This window comes from Sparus aurata, chromosome 6 (genome assembly GCF_900880675.1).
Source record: "Sparus aurata chromosome 6, fSpaAur1.1, whole genome shotgun sequence".
Lineage (NCBI taxonomy): Eukaryota > Metazoa > Chordata > Actinopteri > Spariformes > Sparidae > Sparus > Sparus aurata.
The window spans coordinates 2,382,561-2,409,711 of record NC_044192.1 but is presented as its reverse complement, the minus strand read 5'-3'; the positions used below and the strand labels follow the sequence as shown (position 1 = coordinate 2,409,711).

Sequence of the window (27,151 nt, the reverse complement as noted above, 5' to 3'; positions counted from 1 at the left end):
AGGTGGTTAGACGTCAAATCAGAGTTAAAATAAGCCATTAAAGAAAAGTCTTTTGGTAAGTAGACACCAAATCTCTCAGGTGACATGAACAGATGATTTCCTCTGAGATGTCTCATCATCTTCATCACACTGAGTCTCTTTGTCAGGAGTCCTGGTGGTCTGATCGTCTGTAAACCTTTTTAATGGTATTGTGTTTCCTTCAGTTAGACCTGTTGTGACATATCATGAGATCATTGTCTCGCAATGTATTAATTATCACAGCTGTAATAGCTCGTTATCTTGTGCCGTGTTCCAATATCCATACTTCCCGTACTTACTATACTTAGTTTGAGTACTTAGGGTGTTCCGATATCGATCGCGGCGAAAAGCGACCCCGATGTTGCCCTTATAACGGCAAAATCGTTGAGTGTGCAACGATGAACACTTTACGCACTCAACGGCCGCCATCTTGTCTACGTAGCGGAAGAAGCGGAGCCAGGCAGAGGCGCTCAGCTCGGTTTTTTTTTTTAAATAGCTACCGAGACAACAGCGGAGCCATATTGCAGGATTGTAGGACTGTAATTGTTAAAAAGTAAAGCCGTAGATGTCTTATGTTCACCGTTCAAAGCGGGATGTTTTTGGCGGGTGACGAGCCGCGGCGGATGTCGCAATCGTAATTTCCGGTAAGTGCACCACGGAGCATTAGATTTGGAACAACACTCACCTGCTGAAATCTGCGTACTTAGTAAGTGTGGATAGTGTACTACGTTTAAGTGTACTCATGGAAGTATGGATATTGGAACACAGTGTTGGGTATCGTATGGTGAATTGAATCGCATCATGAGTTACTCGCTCTTTTTACACAGCGGCGCCACATTATCTCTGCAGCGTCTGTTCGCCAATTCTCCGCCGATGGCGCTGCGGCTCCTAAAGAGGCGCGACAGTACACGTCATGTTGATGACGTCAGGGTTTCCCAGGTTTCCCCCTGTCAATCTAAACACGCGGACAGTTTATAATCATATGGATGCTGTTATGTGATTGAGATCCTGACCCACCAAACATCCTGGAAAGTGACGAAGTTACGTCTTTTAAACTGGAAGCTGTCTGACTCTGTCACTCGTGGGGACGGAGGCCGTTTTTCGGGGGGAAAGTTCACTAAAGTCTCGGTCTGGAGGGCTGACGGTCGTTGTGATTTATTTGCATCACAAACACTCAGTGAGTTAAAGTCTTTTGCCGCTGACAGACGCTGTTTTTTGGGGGGAAATGTGACGAAGAGTTGGTAGGACAGACAGGAGGACAGACAAGAGGACAGACGCTTCTCCACCTACAGCTGTGGTATTTTTTTTCTCATATAAGTTGCCAAAGACAGTTACAGTTACCACGTTACTGTTGTTCTGTCTTGTAACGTTGCTTTGTGGGAAATTTCTCTTTATGTAGTTGAGTGAAGGACCTGTGCAGTTATCAGACTGCACGACCGAAAGGCCCTTGATACGAGAAGCCGGCTTATCCGTTCTCACTGGTTCAATTCTCCAAAACTGCGGCCCTGAAACTACCTCCAGAGGCGGATCAGTCAAGAGATTCACACTGAGGCGCACTAACCCCGCATCCAAACCCAAACACCAGAATTGGGCTACTGAGAGGCAGAAAACCTTCCAGAATTTGACGTTTCAGACACTCCACCCAAGAGCACCTGAATATATTCCCACAAGCTCAGAACAAAAACCAACACCAGAAACTTTCAAACCTTCCAGAAATATTTCAAAAATGAGAAATAAAAGCCAGCGAGGACGCAGGTGATGAACAGCTGGCGGACAGAGGGGAGGAGAGGAGCGTGATGTCGGTGGGAAAGCTGCTGTGAAAAAAATGACTTTCAGATGTCGATTTGTGAAAGAGAGAGTCGGATATATTTCCCCCGAGGAAAAGAAACACAGGAGAGATGAACGATGGTGAAGAGAAGATGTGAAGATTGATGAACGAGACGGAACAAACGTGCAGCACGGTGACGCTCAGTCGACATCACGGAGGCCGATTAGTTTCTGATCAGTGACACACACACACACACACACACACACTGACCTCCTCCACAATCAGCCACATGACACAGAACCAGAGCACACAGAGGTGAAACTCCCCCGGCAGGGAGAATGAAATAACACCTGACACACTCGAGCACTAAACCCTCGGCCCTCCTGACATGTTGAGGCTTCCCAGAGGAGTTTCACCGCCGCGGCGTTAAATCAGCAGAGTTTGACCTCCGCGCAGCTTCATCGGCCTGTTTTCATTAGCCCCGTGTTTGGAGTCTGATCTCACAGGAAATTCTTCACGCAAACATAAATACCGTCCTGTCGTCGCTGTATTTACAAAGAATTATGGAGCGTGAACTTTAATAAGCGGGTCGCCAACACCTTACTCCGTCCTTAAAGGGACAGTTCACACAAATGATTGGAAGACATAATTTGTTCTGTTTTTGTAAGATATAATAAAAAATGTGCAGGTTATGTTTGAGTGTTCGTACTCACAGTGCCGGGTCTGGGATACGGGATGCGACCCTTGTACTCGACCCAGCGATAGTCCGGACCTTCTTTATGGGCGAACGGTCCGTTGAAAGCAGCTCTGATGGACGCCATCGAGAACACACACACTGCAGAACCACGAAATATAGAGCTGCAGGAGAGAAAAGAGGAGGACGGGGTGTTGATAAACAGACGAGAGCTGGAAAAGTGTTTCTGTTTATTTCATTCTTACTCTATCAATCGGATATGTTGTGGTTTATCTGTACTTATTGTAAGTTGCTTTGGACAAAGAGCGTCTGCTAAATGCCCTCAATGTAAATATAAATGTGAATGTTAGATTGGGAAGACGGGTCGGGTCGGGATGGGAGGACAAAAACAGAAAAGATACAGCAGTAAGAGGAAAGTGATGAGGAGGAGGGATAGATGAAGTAATTTAATCACAATGTGCAGTAAAAGTTTGACGTTTTGGGGAAAGTCGATGGACGGATAACGGAAGGAAGAGAGGAAGGATGGAGAGGAGGAGATGAGGGAAAGAAGAAGGGAGGAGAGGTGGGAGTACTTTTATTACATCAGGGCTACAATAACACAACCAGCCGGGCCTCTTCACCTCCGACCCCGACACCCGCCCACACCTGACCTCTGACCCCACGTCCTGCTGGGCGTGCACGTGTCGGCTGTGAGCGTGCACGTGAAGGAGTGCTGCTCCGTCTGAAGACGCTTCCTTCATACCGGGATAGTTACTTTATTTATCTTATTTTATTTTATCTTATTCATTAACTTATTAATTATCATTTTAGTTAATTACTTATCTATATTATTACTATTTGTACTATTCCAACTATTAACATCTCTTTATTTTATTTCAACATCTCTTTATTTTATTCTTTTATCAGCAAATTTGCTTTTGTTATCTGTTTTGTGGTCAGTAAACTGACACTCGCATAGTTTTTTTGTGCTAATGCTAGCTTGATTGCTTATGTTACATCTACATTTATATTTACTTAGGCTATGTTATAAACGTATGTATATATATATATATATATATATATATATATATATATATATATATATATATATATATATATATATATATATATATATAACTTATACTACATCTTTCTCTTTTGTCTATTTAATTATTGATTTTGTTCTGCTGAATAGTATTATTGGTTGTGATTGTGTTTTGGCAACACGTGTAAAATGTCGTGCCAATAAAGCCTTTTGAATTGAATTGAACTGAACTGAAAACAGTACTGAGTGTTTCTCACCTGGACGTGCTGAACACACCGTAGATTGTCGGGTTCTGAGGGTCCTTCGTCTCCAGAACAAAGATGTCCTCTAGAAAAACACAGTGACAGCGTTAACCATGAGACTCTTAATGACACCAAGATGTCATTTTATTTTATCCTCCAGTGTTTTTGTCTCATGACTGTAATAACAAATACAGTTTAACTGACTGACTGATTTGGCAGATGACTAAAAGTACTGGAGAATTCTTGGCTTTCTTTCTACATTGTTGAGAACTGACCTGCCTGATTTCAAAGAAGTCAAAAACAATAAATAATTCAGCAGTCGAGCACAAAGAATGAATCAGAGAGAGTTTACAGCTCGGTCACCAGGGTGAGAGGAGACGAGGGAGGAGGACGGAGGGAAGGGAAGGGAAGGAGGGGACGCTTCTGTCCTTTCCTTCAAAGTTGAAGAAGAGTTGAAGCGAGGATAAAGGAGGGAAGACGAAACATCAGAGGTCGAGACAGGAAGGAAAAGGAGGGACGAGTTACCGAGCTCATCGAACTGCGTGTCGACTCCAGACGGACCCGGGACGGAACAGACCAGCCGGGCTTTGAGGAAGGTGGTCCAACGGTTGATCAGACTCCTCTTTCCCCCGACGTCATTCTGGACGGAGGGACAGAAGAGAGAGGAGGGATGACTGATGAATCACTGCCTGTCTGTCTGTCTGTCTGTCTGTCTGTCAATCTGTCTGTGTTTTCTACCTTGCAGACTCGAGCCACGCGGCTGTAAACTCTCTTGTCCCACTGACCGGCCTCCACCGCTCGCTCCTTGAAGAAGAAGTAGACTTTGTCGTCGTCAGGACTGTGAGTGTCCGGGATGGAGAAGGAGCCCACGAACTCCGGCTCTGAGAGGCAGACGGGAGAGAGTTAACTCAGAAAGTCCGGTGTTGTTGGAGAGAAGACGTGGTTAGATTCTTACCGTTGAGCCAGTTCTGGTCGTAGGCTTCGGTCCGGATGTAATGTTGGCTGCTGCCCCACAGTGACGTACGAAAGATCGCAGCATTGGCTCCCATGAAATCTACTGAGGTACCTGCATACAGTTCACCATCTGTAGAGAGAAGGATGGAGGGAAGGAAGGAAGGAAATAAGGAAGGAAGGATGGAGGGAAGAGTTAGAGAGCGTTGCACCATCATCCTCAAAATGATCCTGAGTGAACGAGTAAATATTTACAAGCTGGTCTGTCTAAATGTTTGTATCTCTCTGCGGTTCTGTTCTGTCTGTGTGAGCGGGCCCCAAAACTAAACCACCAAATGATTAAAGTCATTATTAGAACAATATCTGAGGATTGTGAGACCATTCTTGTCCCATATTAACATTTTAAATCAGCATTTTTAAGGAAACATTCGTACAGAAAATCTGATATTTAACGAGTGTGCGTGTTCATCATTATCATTATTTCCTGTGACCTCTTTAATAAATAAGAGCATAACTCATGTTCGTCCCTTAACGAGGCTGCAGCTCAGTTTATATGAAGGTCAATGGAACAAGTGCCACTCGAGGTTTTATTAGCAACTTTTGAGAATCATCCAAATAAGAACCCTCCTGAGGTTTCGACAGACTTCCAGTAACATCTCATGTGTTTGTGTTAAAGTCTTTGTTCTCGATCTGTCGACACAGACACAACTATCATCTCTAAAAACATTAAATCTGACAGCTTGAAGCTGATTTAATAGCGGGCTCTCTGTCTGAAGGATGTCCGTGATGTCGTGTGTGGCAGCAGCTGACGTCAGCGCGTGAAATCGGCGAGGCGGACCACACACGGCACAGCTGAGCGGAGACAGTGGAGGGACTGTACGCTGCAGGACGTTAGTGTCACCACAGCATGAAGGAAGATGATTTAATACACCACTTATGTGTGTGTGTGTGTGTGTGGGTGGACACACAGAACATTATGTGCGGACCCACCAGTCAGCCGAGCGGTGAAGGGCTCCCTCGGACTGAAGGGACATTTTCCTCGGCCCGACTCCAGGAGAGGAGACAACATGAAGGACGGCTCCTGCAGGAGAGAGACCACACACAAACACAGAACCGTCAGCCGCAGGACGGAGAGGAAACTGACCCTGCGTCCACTCTCTCTGATGGATCTCTTCTTCTATGATTGTTGACTGTCAGAGGACAACAGCAGCTCTACAGAGAGCGACTGACTGAGTCTAAGTGACTGACACCACACAGGATGTTCAGAACTGAACTCCACTGAAGCTGCATCGAAAATATCTGAGTTAGACGTCACAATAATCTGCAGGAACAAGAACAAAATGCACCAACAAACATCGAAATCTGAGCTTGTATCAGTGAGCATCTGTAGACTCAACATGTGGACTCAGGTGTGTTCACCTCTGTGTTGTGTCCCAGGTGCAGGTAAGTGCACTGTGGATGGAAAGCTCCGGTACCACAAGCATAAACATGAGTCTTATTGAACGGCTGCAGCAGCCGCACGAAGTTGGCGCAGTCCGTCTGAAAGTCACACAGAACACAAGGAAATATATCAACATTTGTTTTAATCTATTGTTCTCTTTAATTACTTAACAACGTGACACGCTTTCATCCATACATCAGGACTGAATATGAACCATTAGAACCATATTAGAACAACAACAACAACAACAACAACAAAAAGAAAAAGACGAAGAACAACAACAACAACATAAAGAAGAAGAAAAACAACAACAACAACAACAAAAAGAAAAAGACGAAGAACAACAACATAAAGAAGAAGAAAACGAAGAAGAAAAAGAAGAAGAACAACAACAACAAAAAGAAGACGAAGAACAACAACAACAACATAAAGAAGAAGAAAACGAAGAAGAAGAAAAAGAAGAACAACAATTACAACAACATAAAGAAGAAGAAAACGAAGAAGAAGAAAAAGAAGAACAATAACAACAACAACAACAACAAAAAGAAGAAGAACAACAACAACATAAAGAAGAAGAAAACAAAGAAGAAGAAAAAGAAGAACAACAATAACAACAACAACAACAACAAAAAGAAGAAGAACAACAACAACAACATAAAGAAGAAGAAAACGAAGAAGAAAAAGAAGAAGAAGAAGAAAAAGGAGAAGAACAATAACAACAACAACAAAAAGAAGAAGAAAACGAAGAAGAAAAAGAAGAAGAAGAAGAAAAAGGAGAATTACAATAACAACAACAACAACAACAAAAAGAAGAAGAAAACGAAGAAGAAAAAGAAAAAGAAGAAGAAAAAGGAGAAGAACAATAACAACAACAACAACAACAAAAAGAAGAAGAACAACAGCAACATGAAGAAGAAGAAAACGAAGAAGAAAATGAAGGAGAAGAAAACGAAGAAGAACAATAACAACAACAATAACAACAACAACAAAAGAAGAAGACTCCTACTGTTCTCTTTAATTACTTAACGATGTGACAACCTTTCATCACTACATCAGGACTGAATATGAACTCTTACCTCCAGACTTTTCCCTGCCAGCCTGCAGTGCTCCACATGTTCTCTAGCAGCCGGCCAGTAAATCTGATCAGAGGATAAAAAGCTTTGAGTTGAAATGATCCAACACCCGGACGGTCGGACGGGTTCTGATGTGTTACTGTCTCACCGTACGAGTGGGCAGATCCAAGCTGTCGGGGCTCAGCAGGTAGATGTGGTCTTTCCCTCCGACCAGCAGCCATCCCTGGTCCTCGTCCAGCAGCAGAACCTGGTACCCGCCGCTGACTCCACCCTGCCAGAACACCGCTGACCCGTTCCTCAGATCTGAGAGAAGAAACAGGAAGACATCAGGAACAAATCCAGCAGCTCCTCAATTCATCCTCAACACTTTTAATGTCATGACTTCTCCAACAGACTGATGTTAGAATAACTATAATAACTTTACAGAAACATTCAACATCGACTGCTCGTGAGGAGGCATCAGTATCAAACTGAGCCGGCTTCACGGCCAGTTAAAAGTTCCTTGTGGTGTGTTCAAGTGAAACCATTTGACTGATTTGTCCCCCACACGGAGCAGCTTGTGAGTCCGGCCGCAGAGCCTCTGGTCTCTCGGGGGAGTCGGTGTTAAAGCAGGCAGAAAACGACCTGAACAAGCAGAACAAATTAACCCTGAAGCTCAGCCGCTGCCCTGCTGATCGGCTGCTCGGCCGCCGCACTGTTGACTCTGTCAGCCGGCGCTCCCCGAGCTGTAAATGATCACCGGAGCGAGGAGGGAAAACGACCCGGTTTCACTCCAGAATGCAATAATTCTGACGTGGAGACGTTTATACAACCATAATAATGACATAGTCCAAGTTTTTGTTTCAGTTATTTGCAGTAAAGATGTTTTAACTGGCAGCATTTTCCTCACTTGAGCGGATCTGAAAGCTAAAACGATTATTTAATTAATCGATAAAAAAATATCTACTCCTGAAAAGCTCCCTGTGGGATGTTTCTTTAATATGAAACAGTGTTTCAGACTTTAACTTGATCTTTGTTTTGCTCTCCGTGCAAACTTTCTGAGAAGTCAAGTCAGCTGTTGGTAAATCCATGAACTCCAGCTGTAAACTCTGGTAAAAGTAAAAACTAATTAACCTTGAAATTCTTGACGTGTTTCTGTCGCTGAGTGCTGCAAAAGAATCCCCTGAATGAGCCGAAGGAAATTAAGCGTGAAGCTCCTCAAGTCATTCAGTGAGTGAAGAAGTGGAGACACTGCTGGGTGTCCCGATGTCTTTGAATGCAGCACGGCACATTTGTCACAACTCAGCACCAACAGAACCGTTTAAAAAGGAATAAATCTTCTCTGACGATCACATGCTTTCATCAGAACACCAGAACTTCTGTCTGATAACCAGCGAAGAAGAGAAACATCAGAGACACAATGTGTGTGACGTCATTTACACACCTCATCAAAACATGATGAGGTGAGCTGTCAATCAAAGTGGATCTTCAGTCTGACAGAGAAAAACTCATGTACAGAGGAGAGAAGAAGAAGAAGAACAACAACAACATAAAGAAGAAGAAAACGAAGAAGAACAAGAAGAACAACAGCAACAAAAGGAAAAAGAATAAGATGAAGAAGATGGACATAAAGAAGAAGAAGAAGAACAACAACAACAACAAATAGAAAAGAAGAACAAAAAGACGAAGAACAACAACAACATCAAGAACGAGAGGAACAACAACAACAAAAGGAAAAAGAAGAAGAAGATGAAGAAGATGGATATAAAGAAGAAGAACAACAACAACAACATCAACAACAAATAGAAAAGAAGAACAAAAAGACGAAGAACAACAACAAAAAGAAAAAGAACAACAACATAAAGAAGAAGAAGAACAACAACAACAACAAAAAGAAGATGAAGAGCGAAGAAGAAGAAGATGAAGAAGAACAAGAAGAAGAACAACAAGAAGACCAACAAAAATAAGAAGAAGAAGAAGAGGAAGAACATAAGTCTATTTGCACCTGACAGAAATGAGTTTTTGGATTCCGATTGATTAATTTGACTGATGTTGTTTGTTTGTTTTGCAGATTTTGTACGTGTATCTCAGTAATATAAGTTTCCTTATATATATTATAATTTCACTCCACATGTGTTGAATCTATAAACTACAGGTTTTTTAATTCTTATAAACTGTTCCTGGTGTTCATTCAGTCCACACACACACACACACACACACACACACACACACAGACACACACACACACACACACACACACACACACACAGATAACATTAAGCCTGCAGCGTTCCTTCATCTATCAGTAATATGATCAAACATCGTCTGTCACATCTGTTCATGGTGCAATTATGAGATCTTCACAGCTCATTTGTCATTAAGACAGTCTCACACACACACACACACACACGAACACACACACACACGCACACACGCGCACACACACACACACACACACACACACACCACACACACACACACACACACACACACACACTCCAGACTGGTGGACCATGAAAGCAGTTTATTACGATCAGACTCAAACCTGCTTGGTTTGGTTCTGGTGACACTTTGGGGTAAAATAACTCCATTCAGGTTCTTAACTCACATAAACAACGTAGCTCATAATGTAAGTTACATAATTTACACACATTTACTTATTTACATTACACAAATTAAAAACAAACCACTCTTGACTCTTGGTTTCTGGAGAGAAAGTCCAGTTTACGACACATCCACCAACCAGAACAATTATCACTACCGGTCATGTTCTGAGAACCAGCTCAGAAACAAACAGACTGTTGGACGGTCCAGCTGAAGTCCAACAGAGCCGGAGACAATAAAAGAGCGCAGCGTCTCGGTCTACATACGTGCTGCACTTGGCTCTGATTCAGCCCGTCCCACAAGATCTCATCCATCAAGTGGACCAACGATGTGAAATAGAGCGTCTGATGAAAGCGAGCGCAGCAGGAGATATCTCACGGCTCTCTCTGAGGGGGACGCGCTGGAAAACATGACATGAAATACTGACGAGGAGAGGAAACCAAAACGCTTTACGTCACACACAACCGCCGTGTGCTCACATCTGCCACGTCTGGGACGAGGCGTCCATTAGTTTCCCTGATAACTCGGATCACCTCCCACATTATTTTAAAGAAAAGTGCATTAAAAATGTGTAAAAACAGAAGAGTGTCCACAGCAGAGTCTGTTCTGACTGAGGGGAGTTAAAGTGTTTAAAGATAAAGATTAAATGCATTAAAGAGCGCAGCAGTGTTGATGAGTCAGTCTGGATGCAATTCAGCTAAACGAGACCTGCGGCTGATGTTGATTACGTCTGATTGGTCGGCGGTGATCTGGATCTCTGCTGACTGGTCAGTGACATGAGGTCACGGCCTCGTCACATCTTGATTCAGGTGAAGGCTTTTAGTTCTGCATTAGTTCTTATGTTACGTTTGTATCTGTGACCGTGGCGACCGGATCGGTTAGTTTAAGACAAACCAGGAGGATGTTTTCTTACTTTTGATGTAAAGTTGAAACGTTCAGTTCTACATCAACATTTATTCTGGTGACCGGGCTGTCAGACATGTTTTATCTGCTGGTTTAAATCAACCCAATCACTTCCCTGCCGTTTGAGGAGATGTTGAAACTTTTCTTTAGGTTCAATTTTAAATTTTGAGTTGTGACGACGCTGTGACAATGCTCTGGTTAGGAAGTTCGGAAAAGATCATGTTTGGCTTAAAACACCTGGTTCTGGTACCACTGACACGGCCCAGATGTCTCATTAACAAATCTAAAGACTGTCTGGATCAGTCGTCTCACCTTTTCTGGTGTTTTATAGACAAATATAACTTTCATTTTGTAAAACAGGGAAAAAAGATGTTGAATTTCCAGAGAACAGACAACAACAAACAAGATCCAAATCTTGGTTTTGAAAAATATCTTTGTAGAGTTCTGTACAACAGAACAAGTGTGAACATCTGAGTGTGTTGCTCATTATATACACTGCATATATACATTATATATACTGTATATATCATTATATATACAGTATATATACATTCTGTGTGAGTGATTGAGTGCCTGTAATCAAGGAGGTGATTAAAACTGAATCAGGTCGTTCTGTGCGTGAGAGTGTCGGTGTTACTGAACACGTCTTTTCTCAAATTGGTTCGTAACAGTTTAAAAAGCAATTTATCAAAAGTACTTGAGGTGAAGAGTTACACAGCGCTTAATAAACGGATATAAAACTTAAAAAATCAGAGTCACTTTCACAGATAATGTCTGTTTTCCAGACTCTTGAACACACAGATAAACTCTCCACATGTTCACACTGAGTGTTTCTGATCGGCGGCTCGCTTCACTGTGCAGCCGATGTTTTCACAGGACGACTCGCTGACGATCGTCTCCGTCACGTCTTGTTACAGTTTAATCAACAGGATCATTTCCAACAACCGCTCAGAGCTGAAGCTAAACCAGCCGTGAATCTGTGTGTGTGTGTGTGTGTGAATCTGTGTGTGTGTGTGTGTGTGTGTGTGTGTGAATCTGAGTGTGTGTGTGTGTGTGTGTGTGTGTGTGTGTGTGTGTGTGAATGTGTGTGTGTGTGTGTGTGTGTGTGTGTGTGTGTGTGAGTTCAGGATAATGACGAACATTTGTTAAATACTTGAGGCAGAAGAAATGCTGTGGGAGAGCTTGGTGCGTGCCGAACACCTGTGCAGCACACATGTGTGTGTTACTGAGCGTGTGTGTGTGTGTGTGTGTGTGTGTGTGTGTGTGTGTGTGTGTGTGTGTGTGACAGAGACCAATTGAAAGAATCATTCACTGTGAGAAGGTCTGCGAGTGTGACTGAGCGGAGGAGTGAATATGAGTCTGTCTAACATCTGTGTGTGTGTGTGTGTGTGTGTGTGTGTGTGTGTGTGTGTGTGTGTGTGTGTGTGTGTGTGTGATTGATGGTTCCACGTGATGAACACTGATTGCCTGCAATCAGGAAGGTGATTAAAACTTGATTTGCTTCATTAAAACAGTTTGTGTGAGCAGGACGGAGAGAAACTTCAACCTCTCGTCCTGCTAATGTGAACTTTTCCAAACTAAGAGTTTCTGTGCCGGCAGTGAACCTGAGCACCAGCACAGCGTGTCACGACAGGAAACTGAAAAATGAACCTAAAGAAAAGTTTAAACATGTCCACGATTAGCAGAAAAGAAACCAACATTTTTCTCTGGTGACTGAGTTGAATAAAAACCAGCAGATAAAACACAAACACAGCTCAGTTTTTATTTTGCGTCCTTGATCTGATTTGTCACTTTGAGGAAAAATTCCCTGATCTATAAATTAACTTTACTGCAGACGAGCTCATTAACATTTATACAAGTGTGTTAGAAGTTTGTTTCCACTGCTGGTGGAGGACAACAGGAAGAGATCAATAAATAGTTTCTTAAATGAGGTCTGATGTCATCAAACTTTCAGGACTGTTTGTCGAAACCTTTGATTGTTTATCAGAATAGCAGCTGATTAATATTCTGGCCGATCTGCTGATTGATAAATTGACTAAACATTGCAGCGAGTTGACTCATGACTCAGCATCCGGCTCCGTCCCTGCTGACACTTTAACAGTCTGATGATGCAGCGGTTTTTGGCGCATCACCATTTTCCTCTGAAGAATTCCACTATTAAACAAACTTCACGTAAAAGTTCCGGTTGTCTGTTCTGGATCCAGCTGATGTCGACGACTCGCTGAATGATCCAACATGAGCTGCTGCACTGTGACATGCTGGTCTGAGGCTTCACGGGTTGTTAAAGAGGACCAGTGGATACAAACGTGTCCCAGAGATCAACGCCATATTTGTTTCACACACACACACACACACACACACACACACACACACACACACACACACACACACACACACACACACACACACACACGTCTGTTCAGTGTAGCAGACTTCAGAGGAACACGTCTGAAGTTTTTATTCCGAGACGTTTGATCCAAAACCTCATTTTTGCTTCACTGCTAAACTTTCATGGACAACACATGAAAACAGCCTCTGTTGTTTATCAAAGCTGGATAAAAGATTATATATTTATCCGAGCTTTAATGAAGCCATTAAAAAGAGTTTCACAAACAACCTGCCAACAGCTGTGGACCTGCTGAGACTCACTCAGCTGAACCAACCGGCTTCTTTATTCCTGTTTCAAACGGTCCAAGAAGCAAAAATAATAAATCATTATGACACAGAAATTAAGAAATGAGCTCAAGAACACATCAACGTTGAATAATCTCACCGTCAGTCCACCGTTACAGAACATTTTCAGGTCTCATTTCACATTTAATTATTCAACTTTGTTCCTCGGCTGATTCCTGAGACCTCCGACAAAGTTTAGAAAAATAACACGACGTGACATGTTTGGTTGTTTCTGACGACAGGAGACGAGAAGCGAGTGACGTGATTTACATCTGCAGAGGAAACGATTTCTCTCCCTCGAGCTGTTGAGCAGCTGAAACCCTCTCGGTTTATTTTACAGGACGTGGCCTCCGTCAGCTTCACACGACCACCTGAGTGACGGAGAGGGAGGAGGCTGTTATCGCTCGCAGATAAAAACACGGTGATAAGATACGACCAGACAGACAGACAGACCGTCTGCTCTGTGTCTGATAATTCTGATTATCACTGCTGTTAAATACCAAACACGTTATGACGCACCGGCAACGCCTTCGGTTTATATCTAACACAAGAACACAGACAACAACATCAACTTTTACTTTATCTGTTGCTGATGTGTTTCCCAGATGTTCACTGTCCAGAAAGAAACTCAGATTTTTCAGCGTATTCCACAAGTTTCACAGCGACATGATGACAGCTGTATGTCCAGTGTTTTCATCAATGTTGGTGCGATCATCAACAATCATCAGATATCCAGACAGACATCCTGGTTTTATACATTTATGAACCAGACTGATGTGGTCACAGAGGCTGTGAGGCGTTCAAAGACCAGGACTGTCACACCAGCAACCAAACAAAAAGGGGCAACAGGAGCCTCTAAAATGTATAGAACCATTACAAAATATCATCTGTGGGATCCATTTTGGTAACGTTCATGTTCAGATCATGATTTCGGTTCTGTTAATGAAAATCTGTTTATCTTTACGACTCACGTACATGTACAGGAATTTTAGTTTTGGAATATGTTCAATACTAGTAATTATTTCAGTTCAATATCCATTTTTAAGTTGTGTCAACACTGTGCTTCATGCTGTGCTGAGGTTTACACACAGTTAGGGTTCAGAAAACATCACGATTAGACTTTTAATTCTTGGTTCTGTCACCACAAACATGGCTTGAATTGCCCTGAGAGCACGTGTTCCTGTTCTGTTGGCAGAATCACGGCTGGAACAGTCCGTCCACATGTTGTTCTGGAGACTGGAGCGACTGTGATGCTCTGTTGGACCGTAAGATGGTCAAAGTCAAAAGCAGCTGAACTTGTTTCAGGATCTAAAAGATGTTTTGAATCGTTATTTAACTGCTTCAGTCATCCACACATCGAGCTCTGATCCGTCACAAACTACAAAGGTTGATCTAACGCAGCTAATTTAGCCTCCTGGTGTGTAGATATAAAGGTTTCTGTTCTGGCATCAAGCTCATGTTTGATCTCTAAAACAGTGATCTTGTGTTTCCTGTGAGTCAGGAGCATCTCTGGCTTCAGTTAGCACATGCTAACACTTACAGACGACCGGAGGGAGCGCAGCATCTCACGGCTCACATGTTCAACATTTGGATTCAAATGAAAGCAGATCTGCAGGATGATAGAAACCAAAAACCCCCCCAGCCGTCCTGACACCGCGCCCTGCGAGGAGACGCTGACCAGTTACGTATCCCACATCCGCACGTGAAGCGGCGGTGGTGAAGAAGGTCCTCGCACACATTTGGAGTTAATACTAATATCAGACAGCTGACATCATCAAGCTCCCAGGAGGCATCGAGGTAAAACAAACTGGACTTCACAAGACTTGAAGTCAGTGGTGTGCACAGACTTTTTGAAGGGCAGGGGCGAAAAGAAGGGCACTTTAGTGCACGTTTTGGCTTCCAAGAGGGCACTTTAACGTGCGTTTTGGCTCCCAAGAGGGCAGTTTAGTGTGTGTTTTGGCTCCCATGAGGGCACTTTAGCACATGTTTTGGCTCCCAAGAGAGCACTTTAGCACATGTTTTGGCTCCCAAGAGGGCACTTTAGCGCGTGTTTTGGCTCCAAAGAGAGCAGTTTGTCATGTTTTAACTAGTCAAGGGGGCAGTTTAGTGTGTTTTGCCAACCAAGAGGGCACTTTGGCGTTTTTTTTGGCTCCCAAGAAGGCACTTTAGCACGTGTTTTGGCTCCCAAGAAGGCACTTTAGCACGTGTTTTGGCTCCCAAGAGGGCACTTTAGCGCGTGTTTTGGCTCCAAAGAGGGCAGTTTGTCATGTTTTAACCAGCCAAGGGGGCAGTTTAGTGTGTTTTGCCAACCAAGAGGGCACTTTGGCACGCTTTTTGGGTCCCAAGAAGGCACTTTAGCGCACGTTTTGGCTCCCAGGAGGGCACTTTAGTGCGCGTTTTTCAACAATTGGGCCACGACGTCCCCCCCTTGTGCACATCACTGCTTGAAGATGAGATGAATTACTTCTGAAACTCAAAGCAGAAGCTTCTTTAGCGCCGTTAGCTTCTAAAGAAACAGAAGATACCGAGAGAAGCAGAGCAGGAGGACGGATGAGTTTATATGTGTGATTAAAAACAGAAGAAGACGTGAAAGAGTTGCAGCGTGCTGTGACTCCGGGTTAAATCAATAAATCAGACGCTCATGTTGTGCCAGTTTGGACTGCAGGAGCTCTTTGAGAGAAAAACACCAGCAGTGAGATGTGTGTTAGTGGTCTTCTTCTGTGGTTTGATTCACTCAGACTGTCATGCAAGAGCAAAAAACAGCTTTCAATGCCGTTTAAATCAGGTGGTTTCTGTTGGCTCAGCCTGTGATCGTTTAGCTCTTTACGCTTATCTCCTCACAGTATTTATCTCTCTTCACTGAAGGCTGTTTTATACCAGATATCTCAGCTGTAACTCAGAGAGACAAAGTAGAAACTCTCGCCAGCGCCACAGATTCTGTGATTCAAGGAAAGTTCTGGTTCACATCTGTTCTGACGAGCACGCCAGCGCTCCTCGTCGAGGCCTCGTCACAGCTCTGTTAAAAACATTTCACAATCAGCTTAATTCATTCCAACAGAGTCGCCACGAGATGTTTCACTAGTTCAACTTCAGTAAACTCAACAGCTGTCTTGGTGGTCCTGAACTCTGAGCGGCGCTGAGAGCCCGAAAGTCCAAAATGGAGGCAGCTATCAGCTAATTAGCAGTTTGGTACCTTTATTTTTTTATTTACTCTCAAAAACTTGTTTCAGATGGTTTGTAAGCACTTAAAGGGATATTCCGGTGTAAATTTAATCCATGGTCTAAATCACCGTGAAACTGTGTTAGACTCCCTCTGGAGAGATCAAGTTAGCAGACCGCTAATTTACGGAGTTTTATCAACCTCAGAAACGACCGCACGACAACAATACACTGCAGTAAATGGATCCAAATATAAACCGCCACCAAAAAGCCACAAATAATGCTCAGAACAGCACCAAACTTCAGCAACAGTACAAATAGGGTCTCAGCACATAGTCCGGGGCATCTAACCTCCGCTAGCTTAGCTGGATTTCTATTGTGAAGCTAAAAACAGATTTCAACTCTCCTCCATCAGCTTCCGGGTCGGGGAAGTCCCGACGCGATGATTACCGAGTGCGGTTAGAAATGCTCAATTCCGTTCTTTTCCCTGTCCGCTCTCGATAATAACTGTTATAAACTGGCAGGTAAGACACATATGAACTTTGATTGCTTTTCCATGGAGTCATAATCATACATTTTCATCCATGAGCCGCGGAACTCTACTGCACTCGGTAATCGACTCGTCGGGACTTCCCGTCAACAGGAAGCTGCTGCAGAAGAGTGGTAAATTTAGTCAGCTTTTCAGCAGAAATCCAGCTAAGCTAGCGGAGGTTAGATGCCCCGGACTATGTGCTGAGACCCTATTTGTACTGTTGCTGAAGTTTGGTGCTGTTCTGAGCATTATTTGTGGCTTTTTGGTGGCGGTTTATATTTGGATCCATTTACTGCAGTGTATTGTTGTCGTGCGGTTGTTTCTGAGGTTGATAAAACTCCGTAAATTAGCGGTCTGCTAACTTGATCTCTCGAGAGGGAGTTCAACTGTGATTTAGACCATGGATTAAACTTACACCGGAATATCCCTTTAAAGAGTTACTGGTGCATAGAGAAGAAACCAAACTACGCTAACCAGCTAACAAGTTTGCTAAATGAACATTATCATTATAAACATATCATTTTTAAACATTATTTTCCATCTTCATGTATTATTTTTAAATAACTAGCAGACTAATGTTGAACAAAATGTCAAGAAGGCATTAACAGGACACTGAAGAGAGAACAGAGAGAAGCTGTTGTGACTGAATAGCGCTAATCCAAGCTAGCATGTTAGAGGTTAACTTGCAGCTACAGCCGGTTCTCCAGGACCAGCACCGAGCTGTGGAGCCAATTTGAAACTGTGTAATTACAACAACACGTGAAGCGCTGAGGGCTGAAACGACTTCCCCCAAAACATTAAATCATTTCATCCTCATCCAAGTTGGTGGGGGGTGAAACTGCAAGAAGCTCTGGGGGGTTTCTGGTGTTACTCAAGGACTCGTCAGATGGTTCAGATGGACCGGCGCTTATGTCTGGGGGAACTATCACGAATGGATTAAATATGTAGTTTTTCCTCCAGCAGAGAAACTAAATGTGAGGTCCCGCCCGCCGTCCTCAAGGTCGCTGTTATCCTGGTAACACGAGAGAAGTACAGAGCGACACTTAACTCTGCTACAGGTCTGAAACTGAACTCTTCTGTTTGTTGTTCTAATGAATTCAGGTAGCGATGTCTCCCTCCTCCTCCTCCTCCTCCTCCTCCTCTTCCTCCTCCTCCTCCTCCTCCTCCTCCTCCACCTCCTCCTCCTCCTCCTCCTCCTCCTCCTCCTCCTCCTCCTCCTCCTCCTCCTCTCACTTCATCTGACAGGACACATCCGGACCGACCCGTCGTCCAGAGGAACGTTTACCGGCCTGAACACAGGACTCAGGATCAGACAGTTTCTTTAACAACTGAGTCTTTTAATTTGTTGTTTTAATTGTTTTTATTTCGTATATTTTAACGTATCAGTGCTTTGATTCAATTCGTCTTCTTCAGCAGTTTCATAACTGTGTTTTATTCATATAAAGCTGTTTGTTTTGTAAATGCGGCGCCAAAACTAAACACCAACCTGCTACATTAGCTGCTAGCTGCTAGCTGGAGCCCAGATGTTCTCGTGTTTCTGTTGTGGTCCGTCCGTGGAAACGTGCTGTGTAAATAAAGTTTGACAGATTGAAGCTCGGCGGTGGCTCATGTTTCGACCCCAGTCTAAACACTTCCTGGTCTGGCTGCGAGGTGATGTTTGTTTTTCATAGCAGATCCAGTAGCAGGCGGCGAGCCGAGCACGGGATGAAGTCAAGGACGGCGACCATTTTGGGTCAGCGAGAGTCAGAGTATCAATAACTAACAAGGTCTGTGTGTTTCTGTTAGCTAAACATTTAATCTGCAGACCTTCCTCTCCTCCTCCATCACCTCCTCCATCCTCCTGCAGGAAACTCACACTGACGAGATGTCGCTTCACTTTTCCTCTGTTTTCTTCTTCATGTTATAAATGAAGACACTGTTGTTTGGTAAGCCGAGCACCTCCAGCACTCATCTCTCCTCTTCACTGCCTCCTTCAACCCTCTTCTCCTGTTTCCATTCAGCCCACCCACCACCTCCATCACCTCCTCCTCCTCCCTCGTTCAGGTTCAATGACAGAAACTCAACCAGCAGATTCCTCCCTGAGGCAGCTCAAGCTCGTGATCTCACTCCCTCTTCTCCACCTCGCTTCCTCTCTCAACATCTGACCTGAGGTCAACTGTAGGAAACAAAAGACACAAAGAAAACAAGAGGAGACAAAAAGGAAAAGAAAAACACTTCCTGTGTGCTTCTTTTTCTTTCCTTCACTTTCCTTTTCGTTCAGTTTTTTCCTCCGAAGAGTCTCAAATATAACATTTACCTGTCGTGTTATTTATCCACAGACTTTTTTGTAGGAACTATTTTCTTTCCTAACGAACTTCACCTGTCGATCATCATCTCCTCACAGGCGCAGCCGTCCTCATCAGAAAAACGACCGTATATGTTGACTGTGAAAGCAGCTGATGACGACCCGTACATATATATATATACGTTTCCAAGTTAAGCTGCAGCGTCTACAGGAGCAAAGGAGGAAGTCAGCTGGAGTGGAGCGACTACATCCACGTAGAAATGAGGACGAGACCAAAAGTCAGTGATGAGTTTTTATAACTGAGAAACAAAGTTAACTCACATCACGTAACTTAAATAAAGTACGAAAGGCGCGTGTGATATTCCGGTATTGATGATAACTGTGACATTAATAAATTAAATACTAATATTGTGTCAATAAAAACACATCATGTGACTCATCCAGCAAAGATTTTGGATCTTTCTGAGTTTTTTCTGGTCGACTTTTCACTCTTGATTACAGACTCTCTTTCCTCCCGACACTCAGATGTTACATGTTATTTATTGACCAGAGAAGAGACACAACACACAGTTAAAGTTCATGATAAAGAAAGTGTGAATTTGTTCAGTGAAAGTTTGGTATGAATAAAAACAGAAACACAGCACACAGATAATAATGGAAAGTGTAAAAGGAGTCAATGATGACACATTTAGGGAGAATATGTAAACTTCTATGAATAAATTAAAACAGAAGAGGTAGTAAATACAATTATACTTGAATATTTAAGTACATTTACTCCAGTATGTGACTTTCACTTTTACCAAAGTAATATTTTAATATACAAAAAACTCGGGAAGTCACACCAAAATCCATCATAGGTGGATAAATAACTACAGGTAAGAGAAAAATAAGCATTTTTAAACATGATTGTTGGATGAACTGTCCCTTTAATGCTGATTATAAAGAAACAACTGAACCATTTATTGAATTTATCTGAACACTTAACTGATATTCTGAACCTTCCGGTTAATTCTGACTCAACGTCTGGAACAAAATAAGAGATAAATCATGAAAACAGACGATTATTAACGGACAGACACACTGAAATAAACGTCCTCGGGTCTAAAAGCCTCTGAAGTGTTTACGTGATGTGAAGAGCTTCACAAACAGTTTACATGAGGACTGATGGATGTCCTGATGTCTGCACCTCCTCCTGACACGAAGCAAATTACTTCTACATTGTCAGAGTCAGAGAAGAAGACGGACGATGGACCGACAGAACTTAAAGGTCCCATATTATACTGTTTCTCATCAATTTCACACAGCTGTCAGAGGTCCAACAACTCTGTATTCGATATGTATTGCCCCAAACACATCCATGGTCCTGAACTCCAGCTGTCTAAAAGTCGCTCTGCTGAGGTCTGTTCACAGCACTCTGTTTCTGTGCCTGCACCTTTAAATGCTAATGAGCTCCGTCTGTCAACGCCTACTTGGGGAGCCTCGCCTGCTACGTCACTCTCAGGGAGAGGAAGCCCCTTATGCTAACGGTAGCATGCGCTAATGTTTACGGTGGACGTAACACTGTGGCTCGCGGAGATTTTTCCGTTCAACCGAACCAGTTTGACCCAGAATCGGACCCAGAAGGAGAGGCTCCTGAAGAAGTACAGACTCTGCGGCTGCAGCAGGACGTTTCAGAATGGTTAGTGTGTCTGAATAATGTTAGTTTGTTTGTATGTGTTGTTACAGTTACTACCATGTAGCTAACGGCTAACAGCTAGCGAAAGCTGTGTTTGTCTCCAACACAGTCTCCAAACTCTTGGACACTGTTCGCATCGTCTCTGTCTCCAGTCTGCACATGTTTCCAGACTTTTTACTGTGACAACCAAGCTCCATCATAATATCACTAAACTCGATTCAAACGCCATTGCATAGCGGACTGAAGTGGAGCTAACTAGTTAGCCAATTTCCATTACGTAACGAAAAGAGCAGAATCTGAACAGCCTGTAGGAGTGCCGTGTTACCAGTTGGTGGGCTGCAGAGACCATGCAGGAATCAGTGGTTTTCCTCATTCTGGGAGTTGGCAGGCTCAGGGAGGACCAGCTTATATATGTAGAGAGCAGAGAAAACGTGTTTTTTATGATATGGGACCTTTAAAAAACAAGTTGATTTTGATGCTAATTCCTGTTTCATTCTGCTCGTGTGTGTGTAAACGTCTCTAATTCGTCTCCAGGAGGCCTCAGCATCACATCCTCACTTCCTCACTTCCTAACATCCTCACTTCCTCACCTCCTCACATCCTCACTTCCTCACTTCCTCACATCCTAACATCCTCACTTCCTAACATCCTAACATCCTCACTTCCTCACATCCTAACATCCTCACTTCCTAACATCCTCACATCCTCACTTCCTCACTTCCTCACATCCTAACATCCTCACTTCCTCACATCCTAACATCCTCACTTCCTCACATCCTCACTTCCTCACATCCTCACATCCTAACATCCTCACTTCCTCACATCCTCACTTCCTCACTTCCTCACATCCTAACATCCTCACTTCCTCACATCCTAACATCCTCACTTCCTCACATCCTAACATCCTCACTTCCTAACATCCTCACTTCCTAACATCCTCACTTCCTCTTCATCCCGCCGCTCCGCTCGCAGCTTTAAATCACTCTTAAAGAGTTTCCCTTTGAACCTCGACACAGACGACTGCAGCCGTTTAATATATCAAGTTTCAGCATTCAGGGTAGAAAAAATCCAAAGTGCCTCAGACAGAAAATAACTTAACCAGCTATTATCCCAGCAGCCAGGTCACATCTATTTATCCTGAGTTTAACAGATCCAGGCCAACGGGCGTCAGAACAATGACGGGCTTGTTGGACCGCTACAGAAACGATGGCCCAGGTTCATCTGTTTGGTTTCAGCAAACTGTTTTAGTTCCATGTTGGTCTCCAGCCCATTCTTCAACATAATGAAGCTGCTCATTGTTTGTTTTTACTTGACATTCACCAAAAACATGTCCAAGGAAAAACCAAATGTCTTGATTAGTTCATAAATGTGTTCAAGGTACCTTTTAACTGTAAAAAAAACTACCAGAAAAACAAACAATGACACCACAACCTCGGCTTAAAAAGACTGTAAAAACATCTTTTCCAACCACTTTGGATTCTCTGGGTTTTCAGAGACTTGGATTTCACCAGACAAGATGTACGGAGCCATTTTATGTCTCCAGCTACTTCAGCTGTTTTGCTGTGAAGCTCCAGAAATGTTTTGTGCTACAAAACTTCATCCACATTTTCATCATCACGAAGGGAGGAGAGGGACTGAACTCTCATTTTTGGGGGAACTGTTCCTTTAAACTTGTTAAGTTCATAAACTTATTAAATCAGACTTTAAATGTGCTTTCAATATTGAAACAATCTTAGAATTACATTTACACAAACCAACATTTTAATATCAACAGTGGATCAAACGACGAGTCGAATCGATCGCGGTGATTCTTCAACGTTTTTACAGTTTTTGTTTGAACTTTTCTGACTTTATTCATTAACTTCGTCTGAAAACAGGCCGTCGTTAGAAGCGACTAAGAGTAATCATTTTAATTCAGAGTGACTTCAACTTTTCAAGGACACATTATCTCTCATGTCCACGAATAAACATCCAAAAATCTGCTTAGAAAAAAGACCATTCAGAACTTGCCCTGGAATCTTCACATTTTTAAGTTGTCTTCAGTTTTTAAGAAATCCAGTGATACTTATGTGTACATTTATGGTCACACTGCACTCAGGAAGTGCAAATAGCTAATTCGGCAAACTTTTAATGACATAGTGACAGCAGATGTGACGAGCTTCATCATTTACACCTGTGGAAATCTGCCCTGTGTTAACAGATTTGTAAAAGAAGATAAATAAATTGACACGACAGAAAAGAAAGTATAATAAAAGAGGGATCTGGCGAGAGATTTAGACACAAGTAAAAAACACCAATTATTATTAATTACACACACACACACACACATTAACTTCACACATTAGCTCGGTGGTGTTACCTCTCTGTCACCAGCCTCTCCCTGAAAACCACAAATCATCTTCGGCAGGCAGCAGCGTGTCGTCACCAACAGGCTACAACTCACAACAGAACCATAAATCATGCGGGACGACGTGTTCGCTGCGAGGCTTTCAGTCCAGCCCGTGAGGATCAGTTTCCACTGGTTCCAGTCTGGTCCTGTTAGATTCTCTCTGCAGGTCCAAACGCTGAAAATGCCACGAGAATTAACTCCTGCAGTAACGATCCCGCCGCTTCAGACAACTTGTTTATTAAAATAAGCGTCTACCAGCTACTTTCTCAGGATTTTTCATCGGCAGTAAGTTACCGATAAGATACCTGTGTGAAGTGTATGTGTGGGAAACACTGTAAGAATCATCAAAATCACTGCACTCACAGTTCAAACTAAACTCCAATCAGCAGAGATGCTGTGACTTTCCCTCCCTGCGGTGTGATACATCATAACAGCCCCTTTTAGATAGAAAAGGTGGAACATTTGCTGCAATGTGCCACCTTGTCTTTCTAAAACGGAGGTTAATATTCCTCCTTTTCCAAAAAGCCGCCGCTGAGGTAGGCGTAAACATGTGACGTGACGTGAAGCACGAAGCGTGAACAGTGAAGCAGGTCGAATTTATCTTCAAAATAAGAGCTTTACATTGCACCCCATTGGAGTTTAGAACTGGGTTCTTAGCGGGGGGCTTTTAATTTGAAAGTAGCGACCGTTAGCTTGCTGCTACAACAACAAGCAGACAACGAAGACAGCTACAGAGACCGAGGAGACGCTAGCATCTCCTGGATCTCAGCGGCTGTCTAGTTGCTCATCTTGACGTCCGCGGATGAAGTGATGGACTGACTGCTGTGATCAGCTGTTTCCTGGTTTTAAAACTCCCCGGCCACAACAGTGCAGGTCATCGACACCTCCGCCCACCTCACGCAGAGGCCGGCACATTGACGACTTGGATTTACAGCAATGGAGGTGGAAACAAGTGTACCCTCCAAGGCGGCAAACTGGTGGACCAAAACAGACCCCCAATATACCGCCTTCTGTCTAAATCCACGGACCTAGCCGCAAAAAGGACGGCCACATTGGCGGCTTGCTGCTCAGTATAAAAACGGCTAAAGTTTCAGCTGTAGCTCACAAGCGTAAAGACCCACGTCAGCAGAAGAGATAAATCACAGAAATCACAGTTCATCAACGGAGCAGAAAACTCGCTGCAGCCACAAAGACAAAACCACCGTCCTGCTGAACAAACATCAGAAACACAAACAGTAGCAGCGTCTCTACGTTCTAATTACAGATGAAAGGAGAGCCGAGGAAGTTCACTTTACAAGGTGTTGGATTGAAAGATCGTGCGTTTCCCTAAATTAAGACCATATTTCCTATAAAAGCTCTGCTTCCTGTCACAGAGAAGATGCTGCCGCTCTCCTCTCTCCGGGATCGCTGCGGTCACATTAGTTGTTTAACGGGCAAGAAGGTGGAAACAAGCCAGAAGCCGCGAGAGCCACGAGAGCCTAACGAGGATCCGAACAATTAACAGCGAGCAGAGCAGCTGGAGTTAATAATCTCTGCTGGACGTTCCTCGGACGCTCCTGGAGCTCTGCAGAAAACTGATCATTTACTTTTCTTATCAGCAAAGAAATGCAACTCTGCTGCGTGGATGAAAAATGTGCCTCATAATTCTTTCATCTTATTGCTGCAACGTTTACAGAAAGAGTCGGAGGGGCGAGCAGGACGATGATTAACACACAGAGAGAGTTCAGCGTCGAGCTTTACGAGCTGAACGGTTCACCAGCAGCGACATTCATCACGTATATTTGCCTGCGTGCATCGCGAGCAGACTCGACTCTTCTCTGAATGTTCAGGAAATGTTCATAAAAGGAAAAGAAGAGAGGGAAGAAGACTTTATTTAGACGTGTGGATTGTTGAGAAGAGTGAAGAAAGAATCTGTTTTATCGCCTTTCTTCTCTTCTCTGAGTCGGGTTTGGAAAATATGTGTTGGCTCAACGTATTTGCTTTTGCAGCCACAAAAAAAAGGCTGGAAATGATCTGATGTGTCGTTAAAAACATCCAGTTATGTAACATTTATAAATGGTGACATAATGAGGTCCTTCGTTTAGATAATATTCAGCGGTTTCACACTTTCAACAACCCCACTGCAAGAATTGTCTTAGCTTGAGTGTTTCTGCAAAAAAACACAGATCAGTTAAAACTTTCTTTCTGAACTTGTCGCCACAAACACGGCTGGAAATCATCCTGAAGTTTCTTAAAGTATCCTGTAAATATCCAACAATGCAAACTATTAGATAAGATGAAACACTGAAACATGAAACATTTCTTTAGGATCAGTTTTCAATTCTATGTTGTGACAATGTTTGCTTATGGTCCGGTTAGGTTCAGGCACAAAAACCACCTGGTCAGGGTTCAGAAAAGATCTTGGTGTTGGTTCTGTTTCCACAAACACAGCTGGAAATGTTCCGGATGATACGTTTCTTTAGGACCAGAAACAGATCTTGTTTGGGCACAAAATACCTGAACATGCTGGAGACGTCCTGAGGTCTTAGTCCATGTCCACACGTACCAAAATGATCTTTTTCTCCTCCATCTTCCTCGGCATCGTCTCAAGAATATTTGCGTCCAAACGGATCTACTGTAAATGACTCAACACGCTGTAGTTCATATTCCAGCCTATAGGTGGTGCTTGAAATTCACCAAAAATGAAGAAGAAGAGACGGAGCATGTGCATAAAGCCTGAGTGCTGTCAACAAACAGACAGTAGAAGAAGAAACCGAACACAAGAAGAGGAAGATAAAAATGTCCAGTCGGTTGTCCATCATCCTTTTCTGCTCAGCGTCGTGGCAGAGCAGCAGAATATTTAGTCCTGGTAACCCTGATAGGCTCAATATCTTCTGCACCACCAACACAAGCATGTAGTCCGCCATTGTTGTTGTTGTTATGAGACGTCGCGGGGTTCAGAGGTCAAGGGGTGCAGATTCACTGTCCACATGAGAACGCAAGGGCGGCGTTTTCAAATGTTTCCACCCTGAGACCAGGTTTCTAAAAAGTGCGTTTACACACAGAAGTGTTTCCATGTGGACGGCCTCTTATTAAAACCACCTGGTGTCGTCACAACAGTCACGGCTGCACGTGGACGAACTTCCCATCAAAAATATCTGTTTTTCGTCACCAAATATTCGGCTGGATATTATCTGAGTTCTCCCTTTAAAAATGAAGCGGTGCGACATTTACAAATGTTGAAACACAAACGTAACTGTGGTCGTAAAGACTCGTGTGGCGCTGCGACCGTCTGACAGGAGGATGATGAGGGCGTCTGACTGAAGGCTCCTCAGGGACTTTCTGTCTCCGGCCTCACAGAAATATTCCTCTTTTTTATTTTCCTCCTCATGTTAATCTGTTTATGGGAGGAAGCCGCAGAGAGGCTGATGAACTCGGCCTCCGAACGTCTGTTCGTTAGCTGACATCACGGCAGGAATGTAGCCTGGATGTTCTCCTCAACTCTGACACTGTTCACACTGACCCGTGTTGCAGCGGTTACCGGGTCACATTCTGGGTGATGTCACGGGCTCGCCGCTTCAGCGTTAAAGCAACAGGACAGTCGGGCGAGGCGTCGCCGTCCACAGAACAGTTCTGGAGCTTCATGGTGAATCAGAGTTGCAGCGTTCTGCTAAACAACTGAAGCAGCTGGAGACTCGTGTTGACTTTCCATCAGCGCGGAGCCGAAGAGATAATGACTCAGAGTTTCTGTTTCGGGTCTTTA

The 27,151-nt window shown here is 43.5% G+C and overlaps 1 protein-coding gene and 1 pseudogene across 1 annotated transcript in view; both read right to left on the bottom strand.

Annotated features, from left to right (window-relative positions):
* The window catches only part of LOC115582773 (uncharacterized), a 484,111-nt pseudogene that overhangs the window by 74,023 nt on the left and 382,937 nt on the right, over window positions 1–27,151 (bottom strand).
* The window catches only part of LOC115583998 (semaphorin-3D), a 148,427-nt gene that overhangs the window by 15,359 nt on the left and 105,917 nt on the right, over window positions 1–27,151 (bottom strand). The window contains exons 3-11 of the mRNA XM_030421301.1: window positions 7,360–7,514; window positions 7,215–7,277; window positions 6,117–6,236; window positions 5,688–5,778; window positions 4,702–4,830; window positions 4,485–4,627; window positions 4,272–4,386; window positions 3,762–3,831; window positions 2,500–2,644 (exon numbers count right to left, since the gene is read on the bottom strand). Of these exons, the coding sequence (XP_030277161.1) occupies window positions 2,500–2,644; window positions 3,762–3,831; window positions 4,272–4,386; window positions 4,485–4,627; window positions 4,702–4,830; window positions 5,688–5,778; window positions 6,117–6,236; window positions 7,215–7,277; window positions 7,360–7,514 (1,031 nt within the window). The remainder of the gene's footprint in view (window positions 1–2,499; window positions 2,645–3,761; window positions 3,832–4,271; window positions 4,387–4,484; window positions 4,628–4,701; window positions 4,831–5,687; window positions 5,779–6,116; window positions 6,237–7,214; window positions 7,278–7,359; window positions 7,515–27,151) is intronic.